Source organism: Pelophylax lessonae, assembly GCF_965119305.1.
Source record: "Pelophylax lessonae genome assembly, chromosome: 3".
In the NCBI taxonomy this organism is placed as follows: domain Eukaryota; kingdom Metazoa; phylum Chordata; class Amphibia; order Anura; family Ranidae; genus Pelophylax; species Pelophylax lessonae.
Window position 1 is genome coordinate 472652108 of NC_138770.1, and position 19755 is coordinate 472671862.

General features: G+C 43.9%; 1 protein-coding gene across 1 annotated transcript in view; it reads right to left on the reverse strand.

Moving 5' to 3' along the window:
* ARID4B (AT-rich interaction domain 4B) overlaps positions 1 to 19755 on the reverse strand; it is a gene marked incomplete at its 3' end in the record, with an annotated part of 1242797 nt that overhangs the window by 207670 nt on the left and 1015372 nt on the right. Inside the window, 1 exon segment of the mRNA XM_082250934.1 lies at positions 2336 to 2475. Coding sequence (XP_082107060.1) covers positions 2336 to 2475 — 140 coding nt within the window.

The window sequence follows — 19755 nt, forward strand, 5'->3', positions numbered from 1 at the left end:
CAATGTTAGCAATCAGTGCTGCTCATCAGTGCTGCCTATCAGTGCCCATCAGTGCTGCCAATCAATGCCCATCAATGCTGCCAATCAGTGCCCATCAATGCTGCTGAGGTGGCAAAGATGGCTACTTGACAAAATGGAAACGCGTCAGAGGAGCGCCGCATCGTCATCATTCATCACCGCGGACCGCACTGCAGGCGGCCATGGCTATCCTTTCCTCGGTCCAGTCCCGATGTGTGTTTAAGAGACGCTAAATGTAAGTGCACCCTTTTATTTGCTAATAAATGGTTGAAAGGTACTGCACTATTGTTTGGTCTTTATTTTTATGAGACACCGTGAGGACCCTATTATTGGTACCAGAGTGGATTCATCCAGACCTAGGCTGTCCAGGGAGGAGGATATCTATCATCAGGAGAGTTCATTTATCAGCCCTATGCCATTGATCATTTGGTAAGAGGCTCATCCTTCCTTTGAGTGGTGTTTTCCAAGTTATCCTCACTTGGGCATGTTCCTTCTCATCTGGATTGTAACATCTATACGCCCTTAAACTTTTATATTTCGGTAAGGGGCCAGTCCAGTTACAGTGGTGGGATTAACTGCACCCCGAGTTGCTGTGGATTTTATCACCTGGAAGTCACCCAATATGTTTTAAATATATCACTGACTTTTTTCTGAACTTCATGCACCTTAATTTTATTTGCACCTATTAGAAATTTTTGTTTATTTTTATAGTTTTGTCGCCATTTTTATTAGTGTGTGACCTTTCACTATCTATTATGGTCAATTACTATTACTGTTGATTTATTTTGTCCTTTGAGGCTACACCAGGTATATCACTCAGTATTCACTTATGTATGTGTTTACCATTAGTCTTGTGACTATTTAATTTTGGTACCACATTAATGGTTTCACCATAACTTGATTGATTAACACATATGAGTTTAGCGCACCTGCTTTTTTATTCACAATATTGTTTTCCAATTGGTTCTAAGGTTGCAGCTTTAGGGCTCTTTCACACAGTCCGCCTCCGTAGGCGGATCCGTGTTGCTCAGCGGGGATCAATCCGCGATCCCCGCTGAGCCGGCGGATGACAGCTCCGTCTCCGCTTGCAGTGCGGAGAGGGAGGTGTCTCAGCACCCGCTGCCCTCTATGGGGGATCGGATGAGAGCGGACCGCTTGTCCGCTCTCATCAGATACGCTCCGCTCCGATTACTGAACGGATGGAAAAATAGGGTTTCCATCCGTCCAGATTTCAGCACAGGATCGGATGCGGATGGCAGCGGGTGTCAGCGGAGGTGTCTCCGCTGACACCCGCTGCCCCATAGAGCTGCATGGAGGATCCGATCAGATCCGCCTAAAAAACTGACAGGCGGATCTGATCGGACCGCCCGTGTGAAAGAGCCCTTACTTTATTATTTATCCAGCGCACTTTTTCTATTTAATACTATATATCCATGTCCATCTGCAAAAATGTAGTGCTAGGTTGTTCTATAGTTCTGGCGAATCTAAAGGAGAATTGTAAAAGAAAATTGTATAATGTATGGCCAGCCTTAGGGTCCTTTTTACATGAACCAGATTTTCCTGGTTTTCAAGTGGATCTGAACAAAAGCCTAATAGTAGTCTATCGTTAGGCAGATGTAAATGGACATGTGTCTGCTTACATTGGATTACCTTCAAGTCTGCATAGGATTGAAAAAAAAAAAAAAACACAGAAAAGGTTTGGAGGTAAAAGGATGTAAGTGGATGCATTTCTGTTTATGCCTGCCTACCCACAGACTTAACATGGGTCTATTAAGAAATATGTTTTTTTTTCTTGCAAAATCATACTTACCTAGGTGGATGCAGCATTTATCCGATGGCTCTAAGACTGAGATCTGAGCAATAGCTCAGTTCTCAGAGAGCTGGTGACTGTTAGTTGCTCTGCCCCCCCCCCCCCGGCCCCCGACACTCACTGGAACGATGGGCTGTAGAGGGGGTGGGAGCAGCTGGCTCAGGCTCAGCTGAGAGCCTGAGAGGCTGAGCGGGTGCAGGTCCAGGCATGTGGGCGGATCCCGACTTCATTGTTGCGATCTTACCTGAGGCTGGACCTCCTCTTATGTCAGCTGAAGCCTGCTGTCTGCTGAAAACAGGTCATTGGAGTGCGGAATGAACTGCACTCCTGTGATCCACAGGAGAAGTACAGAGCTTGTCCTATAGAATGGTTAGTGTATTATGGAACTTAAAAAACTGAAAGGTGTCTCTTGGGAGATAGGTTTACAGTTCACAAAATTATCTCGGTCGTACTTACATTGGAAAAAAACACATATGTTAAAATAAAAAAAATACATATATATCTTACACTGTTCTTTTCTTGGCGGTATTGTCCACTTTTGGTTCCTGAGCACTTTCATTCAGATCATTTTTATTCTGATCTGAAAGGTTTTCATATAGTCCTTTTGGTTCCTTCTCACAGGGAAATGAAACATCTATTTCTGTGTCCTGTTTTATAAAACACAAATAAAAAACAAGATGTAGAGAACAGACAAAATAGAATGTTGTCTTTGTTGACAATTCAATAATAATAATAAAAAAAAAAAAAAAACAGCATACAGTGCCTTGCGAAAGTATTCGGGCCCCTTGAATTTTTCGATCTTTTGCCACATTTCAGGCTTCAAACATAAAGATGTAAAACTGTAATTTTTTGTGAAGAATCAACAACAAGTGGGACACAATCATGAAGTGGAACGAAATTTATTGGATATTTCAAACTTTGTTAACAAATAAAAAACTGAAAAATTGGGCGTGCAAAATTATTCAGCCACTTTACTTTCAGTGCAGCAAACTCTCTCCTGAAGTTCAGTGAGGATCTCTGAATGATCCAATGTTGACCCAAATGACTAATGATGATAAATAGAATCCACCTGTGTGTAATCAAGTCTCCGTATAAATGCACCTGCACTGTGATAGTCTCAGAGGTCCGTTTAAAGCGCAGAGAGCATCATGAAGAACAAGGAACGCACCAGGCAGGTCCGAGATACTGTTGGAGAAGTTTAAAGCCGGATTTGGATACAAAAAGATTTCCCAAGCTTTAAACATCCCAAGGAGCACTGTGCAAGCGATAATATTGAAATGGAAGGAGTATCAGACCACTGCAAATCTACGAAGACCTGGCCGTCCCTCTAAACTTTCAGCTCATACAAGGAGAAGACTGATCAGAGATGCAGCCAAGAGGCCCATGATCACTCTGGATGAACTGCAGAGATCTACAGCTGAGGTGGGAGACTCTGTCCATAGGACAACAATCAGTTGTATACTGCACAAATCTGGCCTTTATGGAAGAGTGGCAAGAAGAAAGCCATTTCTTAAAGATATCCATAAAAAGTGTAGTTTAAAGTTTGCCACAAGCCACCTGGAAGACACACCAAACATGTGGAAGAAGGTGCTCTGGTCAGATGAAACCAAAATCAATCTTTTTGGCAATAATGCAAAACGTTATGTTTGGCATAAAAGCAACACCGCTCATCACCCTGAACACACCATCCCCACTGTCAAACATGGTGGTGGCAGCATCATGGTTTGGGCCTGCTTTTCTTCAGCAGGGACAGGGAAGACGGTTAAAATTGATGGGAAAATGGATGGAGCCAAATACAGGACCATTCTGGAAGAAAACCTGATGGAGTCTGCAAAAGACCTGAGACTGGGACGGAGATTTGTCTTCCAACAAGACAATGATCCAAAACATAAAGCAAAATCTACAATGGAATGGTTCACAAATATACATATCCAGGTGTTAGAATGGCCAAGTCAAAGTCCAGACCTGAATCCAATCGAGAATTTGTGGAAAGAACTGAAAACTGCTGTTCACAAACGCTCTCCATCCAACCTCACTGAGCTCGAGCTGTTTTGCAAGGAGGAATGGGCAAAAAATTCAGTCTCTCGATGTGCAAAACTGATAGAGACATACCTCAAGCGACTTACAGCTGTAATCGCAGCAAAAGGTGGCAGTACAAAGTATTAACTTAAGGGGGCTGAATAATTTTGCAAGCCCAATTTTTCAGTTTTTTGTTAAAGTTTGAAATATCCAATAACTTTCGTTCCACTTCATGATTGTGTCCCACTTGTTGTTGATTCTTCACAAAAAATTACAGTTTTATATCTTTATGTTTGAAGCCTGAAATGTGGCAAAAGGTCGAAAAGTTCAAGGGGGCCGAATACTTTCGCAAGGCACTGTATATTAAATACAAAGAACATGCACATTTTATAACTGTGCTGTCTTCAGGAGTGTAATACTTAAGCCTTTTAGGGGCTAAATCTGGCATTTTATAAAAGGGATCCCTTTTTTTTTTTTTAAACATTTATAGTCTAATTACTTTCTAGCCCCCCAACAAAGAACATATTATCATGTCTGCTGGATGTCTATTGATAAAATAAATAAGTGATTTGTAATAGTGTGTGGGAAACTGGAAAACCCCAGACCCTTAAGAGAACAGCTCATACAAATAAGCATTATTAATATAACACATACGGTCAAATAAGCATTATTAATATAACACATACGGTCTTATGGCAAGTATCCAACAGTGCCCTGTGAGCTGCTATGATGGTATTCTAATACAATAAACCTTGTGGTCTCAAAATAACAATAGTAAGTGTAATTTTTTCACTTTTCATTAAGTGTAATAGGCATCTTTAAAGGAAGGATAAAAGAAGATTTTTGACCTACAGTAAAATCAATTTCTCTGATGTTCATTGACGGACACAGCTCCTGATTCTTCCTAATCATTGGGTAATACTGCCCCCTACAGGAGTAGAACACTAGGCAGAAAAAAGCTTGACTATGCCTATGGGAAGTCCCAGGGGGTATACACCCACACTCAGCTATAGGCACTCAGTTTTGTTACAAGCAGTGTCAGAAGAAAGCCAACTCAACTCAAGTCAACAATCTGATTTTCTCTGTCGTTCATTGAAGGACACAGCTCCTGATTCTTCTTAACTATTGGGATGTCCTAAAGCAGTGTTTAACATGAGGGGTGGGAAAAGAGCAGAAAAAAATTCCCAAGGCTAACCATAGCCAACCAGGTAACATGGAGCTCAACCATAACAACTGGCGCTCACTTGAAAAAAACAATACACTCTTAAAGAGGACCAGGTCCTCTAAACAGCAGCCTGCAAAACCTTGCGGCCAAAAGAAGTATCCGAAGATGCCAACCCATCCATTTTATAACATTTTGTAAAAGTGTGCACAGACGACCAGATGGCTGCCTTGCAAACCTGCATCACTGATGCCTGATGCTTGAGTAGACTGTGCCTTAACAGAGAAAGGAAGAATATGACCCTTAATTGAATAGGCCTGAATCACTGTCTGTCTGATCCATTTGAAAATGGTCGCAGCAGGCGTGGCCAACCCTTTTTGAGGTCCAATCGTGAGTACAAATAGTGAGTCTGACCTAAAAGACTATGTAGCTGCCAGGTGCAACCTGATTGCCCAAACCACATCCAGGGAATGCAGAGAAATTTCCTTAGGATGTTTAGGCCTGGGACATAGGGAAGGCAAAAAAAGTCTTCATTCAAATGGAATCCAGAGGGGAGCGTGGTTTGGACATGCAGCCGAGAGGACACATCTCTGGTGAGCTCCTGCGAACACCCTGGCTTTTACAGCTACAAACCAGGAATATCTCCTACCTTCACCGGCCACAACATGCCCAGCTGCTGTCGATCCTCTTTTCAGCTGAACAGACCCACTGTTACCCGATCGGGAGCGCTGGACTCCTTCTCCGACAGCCTTGGAAGACCCCAAGATGGTGCTGGAATTCCACCCAAAACCATCAGCATCCTCTTCCTGCCTTGAGCAGTGGCCAGATACGCAGCCTTCTCCTCTGCACTCCAGGGACCAGGTACAGTGCCATAGCTAAGCTTCATCACAGGCTTCCACATCACAATCTCACAGGGGCTCCTTGCTGGGGTATTTGGATAGGGACTTGGACTTAAAAGAGCAGATCAGAGTGCTACCCACTAAATCAGATATATCCCTGCTGATTTCTACAGCTGAAGCCAACTTTAAGGAGGCCTGAGACCATTTGAAATCTGAAACAACAGCTCTGGGCAATAAGATTGACACACTCGAGTCTGGCCAGGAAGATCTTACAAACTCCATATTAGCATTACAGGGGAAATAAGATAATATGGTTGAATTGTTTCTATTACAGTTGGATGACTATGAGAACAGAGAGGAGGCAAAATATATGCATCAGAGGCCTTCCCGAGGCAACACGGGCGCCAGGTTTAGTACCAACGCTGCAGGAGATTTTTACACAAATACTGGGCGACACGGCCCCGGCATATATAGAAATTAATAGAGCCCATTGGGGGCTCATCCCACCACCTCAGGATGCAAACAGACCACGTAATATCATATGTAAACTTCATAAGTATGCCACCAAAGAAGCTATCATGAGAGCAATGCGTGGCAGAGACCGCCTCGATTTTGATGGTGCACAACTATCCTTGTTCCCAGATCTATCCAAGCGGACACTAATGATGCACAGATCCCTGCATCCTGTGTTGGGAGGTTCTCCAGTGAGGAGCCACTTACACCTGGGGGTTCCCCTTTGGCCTTACAGCAAAAAAGAAAGGGAAGACAACGGTGCTCAGGAACAGAGTTGATCTCCCTAAGTTTTGGATACCCTCTCCCTTCCAAAAGTGGATTTCAAGGACTGGAGATTTGTGTCAGACATTCCTATTCCAAAAGACCTAGGGCAGTGGGAACCTGCCCCCCAAAGGTGTCGTCGCCGCCAGGCTAGCAGACGGGCCTTAGCAGATTCAACTGCAGAAGATGGTTGATTGTTACTCTTTTTCTGTTATTACTCCAGAAAACTTTCATCCACAACAACTGTAACACGCAATTTCATCATCTCTTCTTGTAGGAAACAGTTACTGTTAACTTTGGTTGGGAAATGGCTTGTACCTGCATTGTTCAATCTTCCTGACGGTTTGGATGGTCCAGGGGATGAGTGAAGCCCAGAACTGCCAGGGATACTGGGCCCTTTACATAAATCCTGGATGGGGATAATTGCTGACTTTCCACCACCCTTTAATGGCCCGTCTGCGATACATCCATCCATCCATTCCGGTCCTATGATTATACGTTGCAGGTTTTACAACTCTTTTTTTTTCCTCCATTTCTTTGCTTTTGTTTCTCTGGGATCAGCTCATAGAGATTAACTCTGGAGCCTTACTGGGGTTTGGGTGGCCTCTTTAAAGGGACAGCCCTGAGGTTCTTCCGGGGGGTGCCCCGCGCCTCTCTCCGACTACGTTTCCCCCATGTACCATCCTCCCAATAATGAGGAGGGATATGCGAACTATAGTTCACACAGGTTCCAGGATGCCATCCCAATTGGAGTGGCCTACAGAAAACCCATTTACGTTTCTAGCATACACCTTTTGGCCATTACGTTGTTTGGATATTTTTTTTTTCAGTTCTTGTTTTTTGTATTGTTTACAAAGGGTCTCTTTGTGTATGGGTTCTTTGGATGTTGGATCCATCGCCCGGCCTCCACTATGCTCCCTCTTATGGGTCGATTGGGGAGGTCTCCTGGACGTCACACTTTACTATATGGAGATCATAGAGCTGCCATAGCATAGTGATGTAAAACTTGAAAGTACTTTCCTACAACGTTAGGGGACTATGCTCTCCTACCAAATGTGGTAAGATATGGAACAAGCTCCGCCACTTTAACCCACACATTGTGATGTTCACTTCACTGTGACCTCCACGCCCAACTTACCTTGTGCGATATTCGCACAATGGTACCTATGCCCTTCCCTGACCTCTAAAGCCAGAGGGGTAGCAATAGCTGTATAAAAACATTGTCCTTTTGAGCTCATGGAACAGAATGTAGATCCGGAGGATAGATTCTTATTTATGAAGGGCACTATTGCGGGTCAATGTATAACTGGGTCTAACATTTATGCCCCAAATAAGCACACTGTCAGTTTCCTCTCCACGGTGCTGGTAAAGCTCTCCAAGTTTACAGAGGGCCTTTTGATACTAGGAGGTGACTTTAATCTGCCCCAGGACCCCAAGATGGACACTTCATCTAGCAGACCGGTGTTCTCCTTTAATGCCAGGAAGCACCTATTGAAATTACTGGGTTCTATGCATCTGGTGGATTATTGGATGGCAAAACACACCTCTGAGAAAGATTACAGTTTCTACTTGAGTGTCCACTATTCATATTCCAGGCTGGATCTCCTCTATATGGATCAGTACCACCTACATCGCCTTGTTGACGCCTCCATTGGGCAGATAACTATGTCTGAACACGCTCCGGTCTCCCTCACAATCTCCCTAATGGAGATTGTCGACGTGGAGACTCAATGAAAACGTACTAGATAATATTGAGGTGTTGGGAGACTTGCAGTCCTCTCTCAGGTCCTACTTTGAACTAAATTCCATTACAGAGGTGTCTGCGCAACCCCTCTAGGAGCGTCACAAGGCGGTAATCAGGGTTTATCAATCAGCCATGGTACCAGACTTAAAAAACAGAAATTTAAAGAGATGGCTGATTTACTAGAGGAGATCAGACAACTGGAACAGTGTCATAAGACCTCCTTATTGTCCACAGATGCAAACAAATTAAAAGACCCGAGAATCAAACTGACAAGAGTGCTTAGAACACAAGGCTCAAAATGAGGTCTGATTTTATGTCCACAGATTCTATGAGTTTGGAAATAAATGTGGACGCCTTCTAGAGCAGGTTCTTAGGAGGAAACAAAGTTTGTGTCATGTGCACAGACTGATGGTCCGCGGTGACCCCATCACGGACACCTCTTGTATAGCAACAGAGTTCTGAAACTATCAATCTTTATAGAATATAAATTCTCCTGTTGGATCCCAAATGACCTAACGCAAACACACTTTAATCCAAGAGTACTTACAGGAAGTAGATTTTTCAACACTACCCAGCAAGGTTTTACAAGACCTGAAACAGCCGATTTACTACCGCAGAAATAGTCTTGGTTATAGCTGCCCTTCCTAATGGGAAAAGCCCAGGCGCTGACGGGTTTTCCAACGCATACTATAAGAAATTCTCTGATATTCTACTGCCCCCTCTCTGTACATACTTTAACGCTATTAGTACCTCAAATATTTTCCCTAGAGAAGCCCTACTGGCACATATAGTTGTACTACCCAAACCAGGGAGGGACCCTATGTTATGCCCCAATTACCACCTCACATCACTATTGAACTCTGACACTAAATTCTTAAAATATTCTTAAAAATTTTAACCATGAGATTGCAGGACTCCTTGACATCCATAATTCATTTAGACCAGACTGGATTTATTTCTGGAAGGGAGGCTTGAGACAATACGGTCAGAGCTATTCACATCCTACATTGGCTGCACCAGGGCCCATTGAAAATCACCCGGATTACTGCTGCCAACCGACTCTGACAAAGGCCTTTGACAGAGTGGACTAGTTATACCCGGAGGAAACCCTGTCAAGGCTGGGCCTTGGACAGAAGATGCTGGGATGAATTTTAGCATTATATCAACGACCAGAGGCCTGGGTCAGGGTGAATTGGACTCTTTAGTCCCCATTTACCATATATAATGGTACCAGACAGGGTTTCCCCCCCCCCCCCCCCGATTGTTCACCCTGGTTTCAGAATCCTTGTTACGCAAGATGAGACGTAATAGATATACGAGTTGTCCGTGTGGGTGCGACTGAACATAAATTATCGGCCTATGCAGATGACATACTCTTCTATGTCACCCAGCCTCATACCACCCGACCTGTACTGGTATCAGAATTGCAGAGGTACGGCCACCTGTCTAACGTTAGAGTGAATTATGATACAAACCCGATTCCAAAAAAGTTGGGACACTGTACAAATTGTGAATAAAAACAGAATACAATGATGTGGAAGTTTCAAATTTCAATATTTTATTCAGAATACAACATAGATGACACATCAAATGTTTAAACTGAGAAAATGTATCATCTTAAGGGAAAAATAAGTTGATTTTAAATTTCATGGCATCAACACATCTCAAAAAAGTTGGGACAAGGCCATGTTTACCACTGTGTGGCATCCCCTCTTCTTTTTATAACAGTCTGCAAACGTCTGGGGACTGAGGAGACAAGTTGCTGAAGTTTAGGAATAGGAATATTGTCCCATTCTTGTCTAATACAGGCTTCTAGTTGCTCAACTGTCTTAGGTCTTATTTGTCGCATCTTCCTCTTTATGATGGATATTGGAGTATTCTGTCCAGTTCTGGTCGCCAGTCCTCAGGAGGGATGTGTTGGAGCTGGAGAAAGTCCAGAGAAGGGCAACTAAACTGATTAGGGGGTTGGAGGACCTTAACTATGAAGAGCGGCTGCAATCGCTCGATTTATTTTCCCTGGAGAAGAGACGTCTGAGAGGGGACATGATAGCAATTCATAAATATCTTAATGGGGATCTCAGCTTAGAAAAAAAGCTGTTCAATCGAAGGAATTGCATGAGGACTCGAGGACATACAATGCGATTAGAGGAGAAGCGTTTTAACCTCAGGCAACGAGGAGGGTTCTTTACTGTTAGGGCTACAAGATTGTGGAATTGTCTACCACAAGAGGTGGTTTCTGTGGGTAGTATGGTGACTTTCAAAAGACTCTTAGACTTGCATCTCAAGGATCAGGACATTAAGGGCTATGTTAGATGATTACAGTCACACACACTTACACAGGTTGAACTGGATGGACTATTGTCTTTATTCAACCTCACCTACTATGTAACTATGTAACTATGATGCGCGAAATGTTTTCTATGGGTGAAAGATCTGGACTGCAGGCTGGCCATTTCAGTACCCGGATCCTCCTTCTACGCAGCCATGATGTTGTAATTGATGCAGTATGTGGTCTGGCATTGTCATGTTGGAAAATGCAAGGTCTTCCCTGCAAGAGACGACGTCTGGATGGGAGCATATGTTGTTCTAGAACTTGGATATACCTTTCAGCATTGATGGTGCCTTTCCAGATGTGTAAGCTGCCCATGCCACACGCACTCATGCAACCCAATACCATCAGAGATGCAGGCTTCTGAACTGAGCGCTGATAACAACTTGGGTTGTCCTTGTCCTCTTTAGTCCGGATGACATGGCGTCCCAGTTTTCCAAAAAGAACTTCAAATTTCGATTCGTCTGACCACAGAACAGTTTTCCACTTTGCCACAGTCCATTTTGAACGAGCCTTGGCCCAGAGAAAATGCCTGCGCTTCTGGATCATGTTTAGATGTGGCTTCTTTTTTGGCCTATAGAGTTTTAGCCGGCAACTGCGAATGGCACGGTGGATTGTGTTCACCGACAATGTTTTCTGGAAGTATTCCTGAGCTAGCTCATGTTGTGATTTCCATTACAGTCGCATCCCTGTATGTGATGCAGTGCCGTCTAAGGGCCCGAAGATCACGGACATCCAATATGGTTTTCCGGCCTTGACCCTTACGCACAAAGATTGTTCCACATTCTCTGAATCTTTGGATGATATTATGCACTGTAGATGATGAGAACTTCAAACTCTTTGCAATTTTTCTCTGAGAAACTCCTTTCTGATATTGCTCCACTATTTTTCGCCGCAGCATTGGGGAAATTGGTGATCCTCTGGCCATCTTGACTTCTGAGAGACACTTTATTGGAATCCTCATCTTGGACCTATTTGATTTTTTTTTCATTGTGATATTTAAGGACTCTCGTTTTTATCCATAGATCTGTTTTTTAACCCTTTGAGCGCTGCACTCTTTTACAACTTCTTCTGAGAGACACTGCCACTCTGAGAGGCTCTTTTTATACCCAATCATGTCGCCAATTGACCTAATATGTTGCAAATTGGTCCTCCAGCTGTTCCTTACATGTACATTTAACTTTTCCAGCCTCTTATTGCTACCTGTCCCAACTTTTTTGGAATGTGTAGCTCTCATGAAATCCAAAATGAGACAATATTTGGGATGACATTTCAAAATGTCTCACTTTCAACATTTGATATGTTATCTATATTATATTGTGAAAAAATATAAGTTTATGAGATTTGTAATTTTTTTTTTTTCACAATTCAAACGGTTCCTTTATTGAATTTTTTGGAATTGGGTTTGTACATCAGAAATTTTGACAGTGGCGATCCCTCCAGACCTGGCATCCCTTATGAAACAAAACTTCTAATTTAAGTGGCAAACACGGATGCTCCCATATTTGGGCACCAATATCTCCCTGGACTTATGCCTTTTATGCAATCAGTGCATCCACCAGTGCCTTTTCATGCACGGCTAGAGGAAACATCCTCACTGTCTGAGCATTCAGGGTGTGATGCAGACCCAGTAGGGTGACTCACACCAGAGGCAGCCAAAACAGATTTAGGATCTGATGGACAGATGAGGCCGGGTGACCCGGAAAAACCTAATCATCAGGTGAGGGGACACCGACTGCGATCCCGCAAGGGGGACGCCAACCCAGGGTCCATAAATAAACCACCTTCTGGACCCTACAAAAAAACAAGGTGGGAGTCCCTCTATAGAGGCATGCACAATAGGACATAGCCCCCTTTAAAGGGGCCGCCTTCCGTGACGCGGACACGCATGTAGAGTATCCTGATGGTCCCGCAGTGCTAAAAGGGGTAGATGCCCTACACAATAATGGGAGGTGCCAAGCTGGCAGCATGGCCTAGTAGGCCGTGGCATCAATTTGTGTAGAGGCCCAGCAGCAAGTACTCTCATTCCAGACAGGCTCACTGGGGCTGCCCCCCCCCCCATGGAGGCTGGCTCTGCCACAGGGTCTAGTAAGCCGCAAGATGCGGCCTAAATGTTTGTGGATTCCCAGCCGCCTGGGCGCGAGCCTCAGCGGAGCTGACCACCCAGGGGCAGCGGAGGGGGGGGGGGCAGAAGCCCAAACGGAGGGTAGTGGTTTCAGCCATCCTCACTGGGGGCACCTCACATAGCTCCTGACTAGTAGCCCACAAAGCTGTGGCCTAAATTTGGGGCCAGATTCGGCTGCGTGAGGCGCAAACCCGTGGATGCCAAACCATTCGCTCCCCCAGCCCAACAACTGCAGCAGGGAGCCCAGAGGACATCCCTGCCCTAGTCACCAACCCCCAGGGTAAAAGGGGAACCCTGCTCAACCCCCTGTTGTACACCAGGAAAAACCCTGTCAGCAGCAACTCCAAACAAGCCCCCTTAGGAGTATGTGGCAAAAGCCAGCTCGTAACCTCACCCGGAGGTGGGAGGGCATAACGATCCACAATGACCAGCAAATTTAAGAGGGCTGGAGGGGGAACTGTGGGGTCCCACCGTCCCAGGGAGGGGCCCATGTCCACCCCAAAACCCTCCAGGGGTAGAGGAGGGGGGGATACAGCTACTTACCATACCATGAAAAGGGTGGGCACTGCTCCTGACAGACCAACGTTCTATTGGGATGTGTGTGGCTGTCGGTCAGGAGGAATGCTGCCGCCGAGGCCAGGTCGTATGCACCCTCGCGAGACGTTTAACTCACAGGCCAGCCCCTCATCCAGTGGGGCTATGTAGTAGATGACCTAGCGCGGAGCTGAGGCCTGCATGCGCTCGCTGGCCAGACTGGGGGGATCCTCTGGGTCTAGATTTTCCAGTCCGTCGCCCAGTCCAGCAGCTGATAGTAGATTCTCACACAAACAAAAATACAAAGATAGAAAAAAAAACATTCAAAAGGAAAAAAAAATTGCCAGGACCAGAGATCCCAGAAAGGAACTAGGTCCTCTCTTCTGACTAGGTAGAAAACAACTGAGTGCCTGTAGCTGAGTGTGGGTGTATACCCCCTGGGACTGCCCAAAGGCGTAGTCAAGCCTTTTCCTGCCTAGTGTCCTACTCCTGTAGGAGGCAGTATAACCCAATGGTTAAGAAGAATCAGAAGCGGGGTCCATCAATGAACGAAAGAGCACTATGACGTGTTATCCCCTGTATGGTGCTGAGGAGGAAGAGGAGAGAGTTGGAGAGTGTCGTAAAGGGGCAGTGCCCAAATTATCCAAAGGCTTATTGGCTTTTAAGCATAACCCAGGAAGAAGAACCAACACCAGAGAAAACTACAAGCAAGTAAACTGAGATATTAAATGTCCACTAAGGGGGACACAAGCCTCGTGTGACCCTACATAGCATGTAAGGTGATGGAGTCCAGGTGGGGGCACGACTGGTGGTGGTGACACAGGCATATGGAGAATAAATGAGCATGAATGTTGGGGAAAATAGAAAAGCACAACACAAGATTATTTGAGGCTTAATTTTTTTGTTATATTATGATTTTGGTTTATACATGTTTTTGGGTTTTGGTCTATTCAAGCATTTACTATGATGTGGTAATAAGACAGTGTTTGACTACATATGTGGATGTAGAAATTGCTACACCATTTTGTAGATTATTACATACGGTCATATGACTGTAGCAACCATCAGTATATTTCATTGCACACAAAATACTGCTGGCTATGTATGTATCTACAAGAATGATTGAAGTAATTTTCCATATGCCAAGAATATCTAGTATAGTGGAATGAAAAACATCTATAGTCATAGTAAAAAAATGTTTTTTTTTTTAACATCAGCGTTGTAATAGCAATACAAACAAGTGTTATTTTTTAACAATTCAATATAAGATTACTTGGGCCATATGCTTTCATGTTTTGAGTGCTGTCTGTTTGCAGGACATCTCTTTCAACAACTTTTTGGATTCCCTGCGTGCTTTGCAGCTTCTCATCTACTGTTGAATTTTAAGTTCTAAAGACTACATATACCTACATACAATGGTACCTAGCTGCCTAAAGACAGTGATTCCTGTACTTATTTTGTCTCCTGAAAAACCTTGTCTCAGCACCTCTGTAGTTCAGTAGGCAGGCTCTGTAAAATTTGTGACACAGCAGTGCCTACTTGGAGTACAGTGAGGAAGTAAATGTTTGAGATTCTTAAAAAATTAGGTTTACAAATTTTAAGATACTTCAGAATAATAGGAGTATGCTTTAAGATAAAATCTTAAACATGTGTAGCACCCTACAGGTAGGTTCTAGGTAAAGGTATAGTGGGCCTTGTCTGCCTAACAGCAGGGCTGTGATTTATTAGTCAGGGGGTCATGGTTTCCAGGTGTGCCTGCTGAAGGGGGAGTCTCCCCAATAGCTCCTGTGAGAGGCTTCTCATAGGGCGGTGGAGGAAACCCAATCAGGGGACACATCCAGGCTTGTAACTAGCCCAGAAGGCAGATTGTGCTGCAAAGGATTCTGGGAGTAGGTATAAGTTTGGGGGTGGCGCATAAAACAATGTCTTTGTCGGGAGCAGAGTCCCAGGAGGGAGAGAACGGCTGTCTCTCCTCCTGTCTGAGGAGAACGATCTCGGGGTGCTGCCTGAAGATCCACAGTGCTGAGCTCAGCTGAGGGGATCCGGCGTGCCAAGAACCTGCGGAGTCAGAGGGGTCCAGTCCCAGGAAAGCCTACACAGGTTGTGAGTACTGAGGATTCCCCCTGGGGGTCTGCCTGAAGTTTAATTTATCCACCCATATACTCAATGAAGTGGAATTGAGTCTCTTGCATAAAGGACTCAATTTTGCCCCGAGTTGTAATGCAAACCTTTTTGAATTGTTTAGGGATCTGCATAGGTATATACGTAATATTACAGTTAAACGGTATTATAGTCTGCAGTCTATGAAAGGTGAGGGTGACTGTGGGGCTGTAGAGGTGAGATCAAATCCCACAGATACTATCGGTGGGGATATTGTGAACACTGAGATGGACGTTGAAATACTCAAGGTGCTGGAGGAATTGCTCTTCGAGGGATGTGTGGAACCAGTGGATTTGGTTTCCACCCCGTTTGGCAATAACTTCATTCACACGAGTTTTCGTCCTAAATCTACCTTCTATCCACACCATGTGAAGAATGCGTATATTAAGACCTATTACTCCATGGTTTATGCCAATTTTAAGAAAATATGTATTCAGCCCAAGGGGAAGATTAGTGCGCAAAATATATCTAGTTCAGAGAAGAGTGCTTTGAATCTTTTAAAGGAAAATCATGACATTGTTATACGTTTAGCAGATAAGGGTGGAGGATTGGTGATTCAAGATAGGATGGACTATCTTGCTGAAGCCCACAGACTGTTATCTGATGAAAACACGTATGAGCACTTAAGTGAGGATCCATTACCAGGGTATAAATTGGAATTACAACAATTGGTGAATCAGGCGTGTGGTATTGGAATCATCAGTAAGGCAGAAAAATGTTTTTTCCTTAATAATTATTTCAAGACGCCCTATTTTTACCACATCCCTAAGGTCCACAAGGACCCCAGGTGTCCACCTGGGAGACCTATTGTGGCTGGTATGGAAGGCATCACCAGCAAAATATCCCAATATGTAGATATATTCTTACAACCACTGGTGGCGTCCCTGCCGGCCTACATTAGGGATTCCTCCCAGGTTCTGGACACCTTGGTAAAATAAAAATGGGAAGCCAACTATCTGTGGTTATCCCTAGATGTGTGTTCTCTCTACACATCTATTCCGCATGAGGGTGGGTTAAGAGCAGTGGAGTATTTTCTTTCTGAGACGGAATACATGCACCCACTTCAGTCTGAATTTATATGCTCATGCACTAAATTTGCGCTGGAAAGAAACTACTTCCAGTTTGATGGCTCATTTTATAGACAAGTCGCTGGCACAGCTATGGGTGCACATTTTGCGACGAGCTATGCTAACTTGTTTATGGAATTCTGGGAGAAAAATCATATTTGGACCTGGAACCCATTTGCCAAGCATCTTGTTTATTATCGGCGTTACATCGATGATTTGATTATCATATGGGATGGTGACCTCAATTCAGTTTCTGAATTTGTGTAACGCTTCTGCGTTTTATGTTTGATGTGGATTTTCAGCTGCAGAAATATTCCACTTCAGTAGTCATTTAGAGAAACGCTGAGACACCAATCCCAACTCTCAATGACTCATCATGTGTGGATGATCTCAATTCAGCAAGTAAATACACACACTCAATAAGATGTTTCCTAGAGTGACTTATGTATATAGTAACACAGTGATGATAGGCTGAAGAGACAGGTTGGGTAGAGATGGTAGATGACAGACACTTGAAAGGAAATGTTCTTGAAAGTAAGACAGTAGCAGATGGGATGCAGATAGGTTTAGCAATCATGTATGGTAGCAGATGACAGAGTAGCAGGTGGACATACAAGAGAGATCAACCCAGTGCAAGAACAGGTGGTAGTAGGCTCAAGAGCTAGCAATCTTAGATAATGCAGATGTAGTAATAGTCCTTAGTATGCAGAGCTAAATAGTGTAAGCTTTAGTATGAAAGTTATAGAGGTTTCCCCTGTGGGGTACTTATCACTAATAGCAATGTAGCAGAGGAGAGGTTCGGCAAGAGCGGATGATCCGGTAGCGGGATACAGGGATCAGCGCAGCGTGGTTCCAACAGCGAGATATGCTTGCAAGCATGAGAGCTTCAAGACAGGTTAGCATCAAGGCATAAAGCAGTTTGAACGAACACATGTGAGTGAGAGCCGGCGATCTAAATAGCCATCCAGTCCGGCGCTCAGTGATGACAGCATCAGTCTTAAAGGTGTATGCGCACCTTACCAAAAGAGAATGGTGGGGCGCATACACTTATGAAAGAGTAATTAGGGTGCCCAAAGGTACCAGAACATTACAATTTGTGGCCTACTGCAATTCCAATCCCTATGGTATCAGCTTCACACATGCGCAAACTTTGGTGTTTCTGGATTTAGAGCTATCCTGGGATGCTGATGGAAACATCACCTCTAGGACACATTTTAAGGAGACTACAGGCAACTCATACTTACATCGTACAAGTTGCCATTTACCTAAGTGGAAGGAGAATATACCCCACAGCCAATTTTGTAGGTTGCGTAGGAACTGTACAGAAGTCTCAGAGTACCTGGTGCAGGCTGATATATTAAAGAGAAGATTTTTAGAAAAAGGGTACCTTGAGGAGCACATTGATGAGGCCATTGATAGGTATACTATGGGTGGCGAGAGTAGAAGGATTGAAGGCAAAAGTGAGGAACCCTCTAATACCCTCTTTATTACCAAGTTTACCAATCAACATTGGTCTGTCAAAAGGGCCATTAAAAAACATTGGCCTCTCCTTATGCAAGACTATGTAGAGTACTTCCCACTAAACCTAAGGTAGTTTTTAAACGGGCTAGAAGTGTCCGGAATATTGTGGCACCTAGTCAAATTAAAAACAAGAAACAACGGTCAGTAAATAACATCCCTTTTATTCCTAAATATGGTGGGCTCTTATAGATGTAAACTCAGAAGGTGCATGGCCTGTAATTTCATGCACCATGGGAAAAAGCACTTTGTTGGAAAAGATGGGCGGACATTTAATATTCAACAGTTTGTCTGCTGCGGCACACAATTTGTTGTATATGGTCTGCGGTGCCCATGTGGATTATTCTACGTGGGCAGAACGGTGAGGGCTATGAGAACCAGATTTGGTGAACATCGCCAGTTCATCGAACAAAAGAAAGACAAACATAGTGTTCCCCGCCATTTTTGCTAAGTACATGGGGGAAGCACTGAGGGGTTAGAGTTATTTGGTATTAAAGCCATCCCTATGACATTATCAAAGGTGAAAGATTTTCGCGTCTATGTATGCGCAAAACGTATTGGATATTTACGCTTAACTCTATGTCCCCCGATGGCTTGAATGAGGAATTGGAGGTTGGCACCTTGATTTAAAACTTCGTTTTTATGTATGTACCAGTCTATATATTTTACATGTTGTCAGCATATATTTACATCTTCCTCATTTCTTATGGTCTTCTATGTCAGTGTACATATATGTTGGCATGTGTGTTCCTTTATACCCACCCAATATTAGTATACGGGAATATTTTGAGATACACATGCGCACATATATGGTGTTAATTTTGTTTTGTTAGTCTAGTCTCCACAGTGTCATGTAGGTTTTTTTATATATATATATATATATATATATATATTTTTTTTTTTTTTTTAAAGTCTTTTAAAGTTTTTATTGTATTATGAACTTATTCACTTTTATTAATTTTTATTAGATATGTACAATTCATGGATATATATGAATGTTTGGATATTATTGCCCCTGATTACAGGCTCTCTATTGTCGTGTCCCTTTAAGAAATAGCGGCTCCTCCCCTCACTATACAGTATTGTTATATAAATGAGGGCAAAGGATCTCTGGGGTGTTGAGACCTGAAGAAGGAGGCTACGCCTCCGAAACGTTGTCCCTAGCAACCCCATGCAAGTCATGCTCTGGGTCCCGATCGGGGAGTCTCCCTCTGCTTAACCGCATTGTCAGTTTCTCTGAGCGGCTACAGCATCCGGCTCTTGGAGAGTGTGCGGCGGCTGGACCGTGCGCAGGCGCACCACATCGAGTCTCCTTGAGTAATCCGAGGCAGTTGGCTTAGCCATACGATACTCACTGATCAGTGCAGGACGAACAGCTGAGCCGCCGAGGCTAGGAGGAGAGAGCCCTGCAAACATCATCAGGGGATATTTATTTCCATGCATGACTTTCTATCTGTTTGTGAGTACCTGTTTTTATGGCTTCTATTAACTTCAAATAAATGGTGTTACACTAGGGCGGTGTGCGCTCTGTTCCTTTATTTTTTGAACAGCTTCTTTGCCTCATATCCCATGGAGGGTTAGGAGAGCTGCCACGCTTCATTCATGTGTTTCACCACTGGCCATATTACAAGATTCCCCAGCTTGAGAATCAATCTC